We start from the raw sequence: 11,389 nt of genomic DNA on the forward strand, positions 1-11,389 counted from the left end.
TTTTTGTTTATTAAAGCTGTAAAGGATAAAATAAATTATTTTAATGACTCCAGTAAGTTACTTTAATGACTAGCACTATACATTATTGTTATCATTAATTTTGCCCTCAATAAGTTTGGAAATTTTAGGAGCCTAAGCCATATAGCTAATAGTAGTAGTTGTGCTGCAGTTGGGACAATGTGTCTCACACTAGCTGAAATTTTATTGGCTTTGTTTTCTTGAAAATACTGCCTCAGTGCTACTACTGAATCATTAACAGGATTCCAAGACTTTACAGTTTTCTTTTTTGCCAGATTAGTGACACGTCTTGATAATATATCAGGTTCTGGTGTAGATGATGCGACAAACAGTGGTGAACTAACACCTGAAGAAAGCAAAGGCACACCATCAGGACTGGGGAGTTGTTCTAGAAATTACTTCACTTTTAATGCATTCTTGCCTGAAATAGACATCCATTATCAAACTTACATGTGTTTCCAGAGAAGTAAGATCAGCAGAGACTTAAAAACACTAACATGGAATATAGTTACTCTTACAACCACAGTTCCCAGCTCCTTCACAGAGCTGTCACACATGGACTAGCTTCCCTGAGCTACCTCCTATGTGGACTGTGTGCAGGGCTCAAATATAGGGGTACAGGGTCCCTTGTGACTCCTGCACCTTTTTTTACAACAGTCGTAACACCAGGTCACACTAATTGAAGTCTGTTTTACCTACCTACAGATAAGGGAAATACTCTAACAACAATTAACTCCCACAGCTGTGAAAGGATCGACAACAATGTCTAATAAAAAACAATTATAACAAACACTAACACATCTCTGGCCAAGGTATAACACACTGGACAGCCACCCTTCATAACAAATCCACCTACTGTCCAACAGTATGTTATAGCCTCAAGCTGAGTAGTGTCGTTTACTGCCTCCTGGACAGCAGGCCTTGTCAGGAGGAGGGAGTAATCACTTAAGTCCTCTCTGGCTGAACAGCATCAGCCAGCAGTAGCATTTAAGACAAACAAGCTCACTGACCAAGAGACAGAAAACTACAAATTAGTGCCCACAAACACACAGGAGGGTCATTCATCACTCAGTATACAAGAGCTCGGCCTGGACACACACACACACACAGCCAAGGAGTCACTTCCCTGGGTATGGAGTATGTTATACACAACTACCCTCTCTGGCAGATTACTATGGAGACTCCTATTCTATATAAGTAGGCCAGGGCATATGGCCAGTGATGACTCACTTATCACCTTAAGGCAACTGACCCAACTAACTCTTATCCCACCTCAATCTCTGTCAGATATTAGTGCTCATCTCAATACATCTGCTCTGTCCAAGTGCTGGATAGTGACTAACTGTGGGAAAGGACACCCAACATTCCCTCTGCTGCTACAGGGAGAAGGGAGGGTACATACATATGTACATTTTCCCACCACTGTTCCCAGCACTGGTTATATGAACAAAAGACACGACTTCTTAAAATTCTAATGATCAACCTAGGGGGGGGCTAGATGATGATGAGAAAGATTATTTCATTGTCAAGAGCAACTCTTCTATTAAATACTGAATGAGACTCAGATTAAATGGATAAGGGGAAGTAAGAAAATTTACATGGGGAATATAAGTGACTGCGTGGATGTTATCTTAGGTGCTTCAGGCTACGCATCCAAGACACGTCTAAGTCTTGCCCCCAACTTGTCTTTCTTCTCTCTCTCTCTCTCTCTCTCTCTCTCTCTCTCTCTCTCTCTCTCTCTCTCTCTCTCTCTCTCTCTCTCTCTCTCTCTCTCTCTCTCTCTCTCTGTTTAATCCTATAGGCTGAGACAAGGTGTACTGACTAATTTGGCTCATAGTGATCAAGTAAGCATAATTTGGTTGGTTATCTTTTTAATAATGTAATCTAAGGGAATAAGCAAGTCAGGCTTTAACTAAAACCATAAATTTATGCTGCATTGTATATGTAATATGTGCAGTGGAGACATTTATCATAAAAACATAGTTATCCTTTCTTTTTGGTAAAAAGAAAAAAAAATTACAAGTTTGAAAACTTACTTCATTGTTAGCAGGTGGCAACTCAAGGGTGGATGTATTCCTTGTTTGCCCAACCTGTCCATCCAGCAAAAATGTAGCTGCATCTTACAGTGGCCACATAACACCTGGACATCCTGCAGAGCTGCTAGGAATCTTACTGTGTCGAGTCAGGAAGTATGTCTGCAAATTCTTGAATTTTGATTGACCTTGATCTGTAAGACAAAGCTCTATGTTAGTTTGCAGGAAAAAAATAACACAATGTGCACTGAATTTTTCACTGTCATAAGTTGTACATTGTGGAGCAAAAGAAAATTGGTAACTGGTTCACAAGTTATTAAAATATAGAAAATGCAATCACACAAAATTTCAGTAATTCTGCACAGCATCAAAATCCTGTTTTAATATAATTTTTCATGTCTAAATATTTAGAGCAAAATGCACTCATATATATATATATATATATATATATATATATATATATATATATATATATATATATATATATATATATATATATATATATATATATATATAATACCAGAATTGGTAGGACATAATGCAAAGAAGCAAAATTTTTTGGTGAATTTTCAGCTTCACCTTGCCAATGATTTTCTGGTGATACATGCAGTGAACTAATTGAATCTATATCTGTTTTCTGTCACAAATGTCAAGTATTCAAATAATGCCCATTTTCAAGTTATGTCTACTCCCCACATTCCAAGCAATCTTAGGGAATGATAAACTTAACCTAACCTCCCTTCATCCCCATTGATCTTGGGAGATGGTAAACCTAAGGTGCCTTTCACACTATGTGGTTTGCTGCCACATCAGTTGACTGATAGTTTGTGTGTCCCTCTTTACACTGTGTGGGTGTGAGTGATTGACCAGTCCAGGATTGGATATAGTTGCAGCGTCCCACTGGACCTGTCTAGCCCCGTACCTGTGCGTGGTGATAGTGGGCTTTAAATTTAAATAGAAGTCTTCACACTGTATGGCTAGTAGCTGCACAGATATGTCTATGACAGACATATCTAGTGCACTTCCACAAGATTTATCTCTGACCATGCAGCAAGATAGTACTACATTAAAAAAAAAAAGTTATATATATATATATATATATATATATATATATATATATATATATATATATATATATATATATATATATATATATATATATATATATATATTCCTTTAAAGGTTGTACTAGATGATAATGGAATGGTTAACTAGTAGTAAAATGGTTAATGAAGGCATGAATATGCTTCTTGTATTCCTCAGACTGTTGAGTTGTTTGTGTAATTATATTCCCTTTCATGCCAGTTAAATATGCATGCAATAATCTCCTATGATCCATCCAGTAGTACTTGTTGCTGCAAACTGTGAGCAAACTGTGAAGAAGGTTGGGTCTCAATGTATGCAGCAGTCGGATGATTGTGTGGCAGCAACTGCAAGCATTTCCAATCCGGCAGCTGCACCAAGACGCGGCAGCAAACTGCATACTGTGAAAGGGGTTTAACCTAACCTCCCTTCATCTCAGTTGATCTTGGGAATAGTATAACTAACCGAAGTTAATCCAACCTAACCTTAATTAACCTTACAGAAAATCACTGATTGGGTGAAACTGAAAACTGCCAAAATCGTTATTGTGATATTTAAATATTGAAATGAGAATGTAGAAAATATATCATTCCATTTCTCTTGAGTGAGGTATATATGGTCTAAATTAACTGAGAAACCTAACCTCTGCCAATCTAACCTTAACCAAACATAATAAAAATAGCCTAACCTTCAGTTCAACAGATAAGGATACATGTGTGTATAGAATCTCAAACACCTTGATACTTGAATAACTTAAAAGAAAGAGAAGTAAATGCAATTTGCATTCCAATAGCATACACCACCACCACCTTCACTATCAACTTTACAACAAGCCTACATGTAGCTTACATCGAAATCCAACCTTTAGGCACTTCTGATCTGCCAATAATAACATTTACAAACTTGACACAAAATTATTTCATACCTCCATTCAATGAATCCAGTTCAGGGTGTTGCAGAATCTGTGTCTCAGCAATGGAATTGAAGGCCTTGTCTGAGTTTTGTTTTGTGGTACAATTCATCTTTTGGGTACCACAAAAACCTGTCTTCCCTCACCAGCACCAAGAGTGAGCCTTCAGAAGCATAGGTCCATAGGATTCTTGTGTTTTTATACATAATGAAGAGGAGGCATGGAGGAGCAGGGGGTGAGTGAAGTGAACACATTATTTTCTCACTGTGGCAGAAATACTGTCGTACAGGTGCTCCATGCTTGTCTGCCAGGTTGTGCTGATGAATTTTATCCTTTACATGGAGATTTCTATCTAAAGTAACTCTTCTGCAGCACTGTTTATGTGTCAGGTGGAGTTGTGTATCTGTAAAGTGTTCCTGAAACCGGGAACATTAGACAAGCATGATTGTCTCCTCAGAATCTACCTGAAATCAATAGCCTCAAGCTGTGTTTTTGACGGGCAAGTGCAGCTGGCTTGAGTACTCCTGAAAATACGCTCGTGTGACTGCACCTTAAGCTGTTTCCTTCAGCTATGTTCTGTTGTGTTTCCATGTCATATTCCTATACTGTATCATGTTCCCATGTCACACTTATGCAATATTATGTTGCTGTGTTCTCACGCCATGTTCTTTCTTCCACAGTGATCCCATATGCCACACAGGAACCCTTTGAAGAAATAAGGGATGTTCCAAAATACATCCACTATGCATCCATTGGTCATCAAATTAGTCATCTGATGTGGCATGGCTATGACACCTCAGGTGAGTAGCTGTGGCTGTCAGGGGTGATGATTAATAGGGATGATGACTGGTAGGGTAGATGACTGGAGGAGGTGATGATTGGCAGGGGTGATGACTGAAAGATGATGACTGGCAGTGGTGATGATTTAGGGATGATGACTGGCAGGGGTAATGACTGGTAGGGTTAATGACTGAGGGGTGATGACTGACTGGCAGGCATGATGACTGGGAGGGGTGATGACTGGCAGGGGTGATGACTAGCAGGCATGATGACTAGGAGGGGTGATGACTGGCAGGGGTGATGGCTGGGAGGGGTGATGATTGGCAGGTGTGGTGACTGATAGGCATGGTGACTGGCAGGGGTGATGACTGGCAGGCATGGTGACTGGCAGGGGTGATGACTGGCAGGCATGATGACTGGGAGGGATGATGACTGGCAGGGGTGATGACTGGCAGGCATGACTAGGAGGGGTGATGACTGGTAGGCATGGTGACTGGCAGGCATGATGACTGGGAGGGATGATGACTGGCAGGCATGATGACTGGGAGGGGTAATGACTGGCAGGCATGATGATTGGGAGGGGTGATGACTGGCAGGGTTGATGACTAGCAGGCATGATGACTGGGAGGGGTGATGACAAGCAGGGATGATGACTGGATAATTCACCTCAGTGGGCCTCTTTTATAAATTTTTGTAACTCTAGGCCAGTGCTCCTTACTCAAAATAGTACTATTATATAACAAGCCATGCAGGGCCAGTGCTAGGAATTGCGGGGCCCAATTAGAAAACTGGTGGCAGGGCCCTTACTCTACAAAAGTAAAAATTTATGTATGTTTATATTTCGTGAGGAATAATCACTTCTCATCCTTCATTTCACGTTTTCGGTCGTGGTTTCCTCCTCTTAGAATACAGAAAAGGCTTCAAGCGGCAACTTTGTCACTGCTGGCATGGGGCCCCTTAAGCTGCGGTGCCCAGTTTGATAAAATCAGTCAGATGGGCTTAAAACTGACCCTGAAGCCATGCTCAATAAATTTCAACCAAAAAAAATTTTTAAATCAAAACTAATAATGGCAGATCTATGAAGCTTTTCTTGCTGTTTTTAATTTCAGGGATTGCCTTCAACCCATCAGGCACAGAAGTACTCAGAGACATACAACCACTGCTTCAGAAATTCAATGCCACATACAATGGACCAAGAAGCTACAAAAACCAAAACAATCTCACTGCAAACTATAATGTAAGTCAAGCACAGTCATTAACCAAACCTGTGTGACATTCTTTCACTCCCACTTCTTCTTTTCCTTTTGCTGTTTCCCTAGAGTGAGGGCTTGGCACCATGTATGAGTCTCCTCCGGATGTTTGTGTCCCTTGCATCTTCCAGTCCCACCACCTTCATCAGGCCTGCATGTGGCAGTCCCTTTACAAAACACCCCTACCTATTTCCACCTGTTATCACCATCTGTAAATATGTCTGATCTTTTAGACCTTCTTAATGACTTAGCACTAATAACCTGATTACTGAGTCTATTCCATTCATCCACCACTATATTTGAGGGACCAGTTCCTTCCTATCTCTTTTTTTCAAATATAACTGTTTCAAGCTTGAACCCATAATTACTTGTCCTGCCCCTCATTACTGATCCTGAGAATTTCTACTCATCCTTGTTATGTTCCTCTATTAGATGCCCCCTTTTCCCTCTCCTTTTGCTGTTTCCGTAGAGTGAGGGGTTGGCACCATGTACAAGTTTCCTCCAGTTGTTTCTGTCCCTTGTATCTTCCTTTATGACGCCCAATCTTTGCAGTTCTAGCATAATTCCATCCCTCCATCTCACTCTCTGTGTTCCCCTTGATCTTCAATCACTTCTCCCTGAGGTTAGATAAAGCAATGCATGACAATGTGTTAATAATTTTCCTTGTATTTTTGTTGTATTGTGAAGTTGCTGTGGCCAACACTAATCTTGTCTTGGTAACAGATGACTGACTTGACAGCGAATGAAATCTGGGCTGACATGAAGGCAACAGATCTGGCATGGCAAGCTTATCTCAACAGGAACTGTGAGTAATCTTCCAACTCTCTCTCTCTCTCTCTCTCTCTCTCTCTCTCTCTCTCTCTCTCTCTCTCTCTCTCTCTCTCTCTCTCTCTCTCTCTCTCTCTCTCTCATACATCAGCCAGTAGAAGGATTAAATTGTAATGATGTGAATTTTTAATACCAAAGAAATTAATTTAATGTTGGTTTTGTCACTTCAGTTTGGACACCTGGGTCATGTCCTCCTTGTTTACAATAGACTGATTTCTTGGTGTTTTGTAACTCTTGCATCAGTGAGGTGGACAGAATAGTGATAGAAGGAGGAAAAACAAAAATGATGAAAAACAAAAGGTACTGTTTAACTTTTGCATCAGTGAGATGGACACAATAGTAATGGAAGGAGGAAAACAGAGAAAGGCTGAGAATTACCGAGTTCACCAGTGGAAGGGACGAAGGAGCAAAGACATTGGTTAACTCTTGCATTAATGAGATGGATACAAACATAAAAAATATTAGGTTATCTATCTATATACCATATACTAGCACAGCAACCCCACACATGATGGCCTAGACAAAGCACCACACACACACACACACACACACACACACACACACACACACACACACACACACACACACACACACATTTCAAATTTAGAAAAGCAGAGTAATGTACAATGAATTTAATGTGCTTCTACCCCAGAGTCATAGATATAGGACAAGAAAGAGAGGAATGGGCAGACTTAAAGAAAGCTTTTGATAAGGTGCCCCACAACAGACTGCTGTGGAAACTGGAAATGTTTGGTGGGGTGAGAGGAGTGCTCCTACATTGGATCAGTGACTTCCTGAGAGGAAGGGAAATGAGAACAGTGGTCAAAGATAGGAAGTCATCATGGAGAGAGGTAATTAGTGGTGACCTGCAGGGGTTGGTACTAGCACCAGTTATGTTTGCTGTCTATGTGAATGATATGATGGAAGGGGTGAATAGCTACATGAATCTATGTGTTGATGATGCAAAATTGATGAGAAAAGTGGAAAGGATTGAGGACTGTGAAGCACTACAGAAAGATCTGAATGTGTTTTAGGATTGGAGTGGCACTTGGAAAATGGAGTTTAACATAAGAAAATGTGGTGTTGAAGTTTGGGCATTGTTATGTGAGGCCTGTCTTCAGTTATAAATTTGGTAATGAGGAAATATAAGTGAAGAGAAAGACCTCAGAATTACTGTCACTGAGAAGCTGTCCCCAGAGGTATATGCAAGAAGGAAGACAGGGGAAACATATAATCTGGTGAGAAACATAAGAGCAGCATTCAACTATCTGGATGAAGAGATGATTAGAAATTTAATTGTAACAATGACAAGACCTAGTTTAGAATATGCAGCAGTGATATTGTCTCCCAGCAATAAAAGGGAAATAAAGAAAATAGAATACAACGAGCAGCAACAAAGTTGCCTCCAACCCTATCAGACTTGTCATATGAAGAGAGACTAAAGAAATTAAACCTGGCCACCTTGGAAGAGAGAAAGGTGACCTGATTGCCTTATATCAGATTTTGTTGGGCTATGAAAAATTGGACTGGAGCGATTTGGTGGTGAGAGACTTTAAAAGCACAAGAGAGTAAGAGAAGAAGGTGAAGAAGGGTGTGTGTAGAAGGGATATTAAGGAGAACAGTTTCCTGCAAAGGACTGCAGGAATCTGGAATGAGCTGCATAAAAAGTAGTAAATGCAATAACTATACATGATTTTAAGGAGAAACTGGATAAGAGTAGATATCAAGATGGGACAGAACGAGCTTAGACTCCTCCTCCTGGCAACCACAACTATGTAAATACAACCAGGTAAACACACACACATACACACACAAGCAATAACTTTCTTTTCTTCTCGTTTTTTCCCACAGCAGAGGAGTGACCAATACCCAAATCACTGTACTTGCTGAACAGTGAGTATTGTTGTGGTGGTAGTGGTGGTGGTAAAAGTAGTAGTAGTAGTAGTAGTAGTGGTGGTAATGGTGGTAAACATAGTCCCATTAGTAGTAGTAGTGGTGCTGGTGGTGGTAATAGTAGTAGTAGTGATAGTGGTGGTGATGGTGCTAACGTAATGGGACTATATTTACCATCACCACCATTATCACTACTACTATTACTGCTACTACTACTACTACTACTACTACTACTACTACTACTACTACTACTACTACTATTATTATTATTACTGCCGCAACAACCACCACCACCACCACCACCACTACTACTACTTGTGGGATTATGTTTACCACCACTATAACTACTACTACTACTACTACTATTAATACTAAAGGGACTGTCTGCCACCATTACCACCACTATCACTACTGCTGCTGCTGCTACTACTACTACTACTACTACTACTACTACTACTACTACTACTACTACTACTATTATTATTATTATTATTATTATTATTATTATTATTATTATTATTATTATTACCACCACCACCACCACCACCACCACCACCACTACTACTACTACTACTACTACTACTACTACTACTACTACTACTACTACTACTACTACTAAAGGGGCTATGTCTACCACCATTACCACCACTATCACTACTACTACTAACTACTACCACCACCACCACCACCACCACCACCACCACCACTTCTACTTATGGGACTATGTTTACCACCATTACCACCACTGTCACTACTACTATTACTTTTACCACCACCACTACCACCACAATACTTACTGCGCATTGAATACAGTGGTTCAGGTATTGGTCGCTGCTCTGCTGTGGGAAAAAAGAAGAGAAGGAGGTTATTGCTTGTGTGTGTGTGTGTGTGTGTGTGTGTGTGTGTGTGTGTGTGTGTGTGTGTGTGTGTGTGTGTGTGTGTGTGTGTGTGTGCGTGCGTGTGTGTGCGTGTGTGTGATTCACCTATGGTCGTGTGCTGGTCATCCAGCCAGCAGTTTCCCTACAGAAAGAGCTCAGAGCTCATCTTTGGTTAGGACTGAGACCACTGGCACACCATACACTCAGACAGTGAAGTCACAACCCCTAGGGTTACATCTCGTACCTACTTGCTGCTAGGTAAACAGGGGCTACACATTAAGAGGCTTGCCCATTTGCCTCGCTGTGCCCGGGATTGGAACCTGGGCCTTCTTGGTTGTGAGCCAAGTGTGCTAACCACTATGCAGTGTGTGTGTGTGTGTGTGTGTGTGTGTGTGTGTGTGTGTGTGTGTGTGTGTGTGTGTGTGTGTGTGTGTGTGTGTGTGTGTATTTACCTAGTTACATTTACCTAGTTGTGGTGGTAGTAGTGGTGATCATGGTAACAGCAGTAATAATAGTAATGATGGTAGTGGTGGTGGTGGTAAAATAGGTAATTAATAATAGTAGTAGTAGTATCAGCATCAGTATCAGTAGGAATGGTAGCAGTAGCAACAGTAGCAGTAACAGTAGTAGCAGTAGCAATAACAGTAGTAGCATCACAACCTTCACACCTTCCCTGCCCTTAGTGTTAATGGAACCAGCCCGCCGCCGCCGCATATCTGTTGAGGACCCCCAAGACCCTGAAGAATTGGTGCTTCCACTCCTTGAGATGTCCCCTGCACAACTGTATTACCTTCACTGGGCTCAGGTTTGTCTCTCTCTCTCTCTCTCTCTCTCTCTCTCTCTCTCTCTCTCTCTCTCTCTCTCTCTCTCTCTCTCTCTCTCTCTCTGTTACAATACAGTACTAGTGTGCCATTTCAGGTATTGTGTTATTCTGATGAGTGAAAGTACAGATGAGTAACACTTGTTGATGATTCTGTACTCTCTCTCTCTCTCTCTCTCTCTCTCTCTCTCTCTCTCGTTCCAAATCTAAAACACTTCTGCACTGCACTTTCAAAAGATTCTAGTTGAAGTTTCATGGGTTTTAAGTGTTTATACTTTTCTAGTGACAGATTAACAAGTTTTCTACATTATCAACTGAAGAAACACTCTTAAGAACCTGGCTAGTCATCTGTGCCATTAGAAAGAGTCATGGTGAGAGAACAGTGTTTCAGAATACAGGGCTGCCCCACTCTCTCTCTCTCTCTCTCTCTCTCTCTCTCTCTCTCTCTCTCTCTCTCTCTCTCTCTCTCTCTCTCTCTCTCTCTCTCTCTCTCTCTCTCTCTTACAAATGAGCAAGAGTATTGTGAACTGGTGAGGACAACAAATTGAAGTGAATGGATATATACCTTAATTTTGGTGAGTGGTGATGTGGCTAAGGCAATCATGTCTTCCTTCCAGCACTACTGCAGTGACAGCAATGACCTGAGAATGCTGGAGGTGATAGAGAGTAGACAGCCACCTGGGAGAGAGAGGTGAGAGCAGACAGTTAGTGCTGGTGTCCTGTCACTGCCCTACACACTCACTCACACACACACTCATACTGATACTGATTAAGAACACAAGAACACAAGGGTCGGTGCAAGAAGCCATCAAGCTTACACGTGGCAGTCCCTGTATAAAACATGCCTATCTATTTCCACCGGTCATCTTCATCCATTAATTTGTCACAAGGAGAGA

At 41.1% G+C, this 11,389-nt stretch overlaps 1 protein-coding gene and 1 long non-coding RNA gene across 6 annotated transcripts in view; one reads left to right on the forward strand and one right to left on the reverse strand.

The window, feature by feature from the left end:
- Positions 1-11,389, forward strand: part of LOC135092722 (uncharacterized) — a 101,679-nt gene that overhangs the window by 82,755 nt on the left and 7,535 nt on the right. For all 4 annotated transcript variants that reach the window (XM_063991357.1, XM_063991359.1, XM_063991358.1 and 1 more), the window contains 5 exons: positions 4,725-4,844; positions 5,934-6,061; positions 6,798-6,879; positions 10,357-10,478; positions 11,111-11,184. In XM_063991357.1, the coding sequence (XP_063847427.1) occupies positions 4,725-4,844; positions 5,934-6,061; positions 6,798-6,879; positions 10,357-10,478; positions 11,111-11,184 (526 nt within the window). The remainder of the gene's footprint in view (positions 1-4,724; positions 4,845-5,933; positions 6,062-6,797; positions 6,880-10,356; positions 10,479-11,110; positions 11,185-11,389) is intronic.
- On the reverse strand, positions 56-11,171 carry LOC135092724 (uncharacterized). 2 transcript variants are annotated; one of them, XR_010263041.1, is made up of 4 exons: positions 11,059-11,171; positions 9,593-9,634; positions 2,055-2,245; positions 56-439 (listed from the first exon to the last, which is right to left on the reverse strand). It is a non-coding gene; the product is annotated as an uncharacterized LOC135092724 (long non-coding RNA). The 2 variants fall into 2 exon arrangements; XR_010263040.1 differs by lacking the exons at positions 9,593-9,634; positions 11,059-11,171 and adding an exon at positions 4,060-4,212.

The sequence above is a fragment of the Scylla paramamosain genome, chromosome 40 (genome assembly GCF_035594125.1).
Source record: "Scylla paramamosain isolate STU-SP2022 chromosome 40, ASM3559412v1, whole genome shotgun sequence".
Taxonomy (NCBI): domain Eukaryota; kingdom Metazoa; phylum Arthropoda; class Malacostraca; order Decapoda; family Portunidae; genus Scylla; species Scylla paramamosain.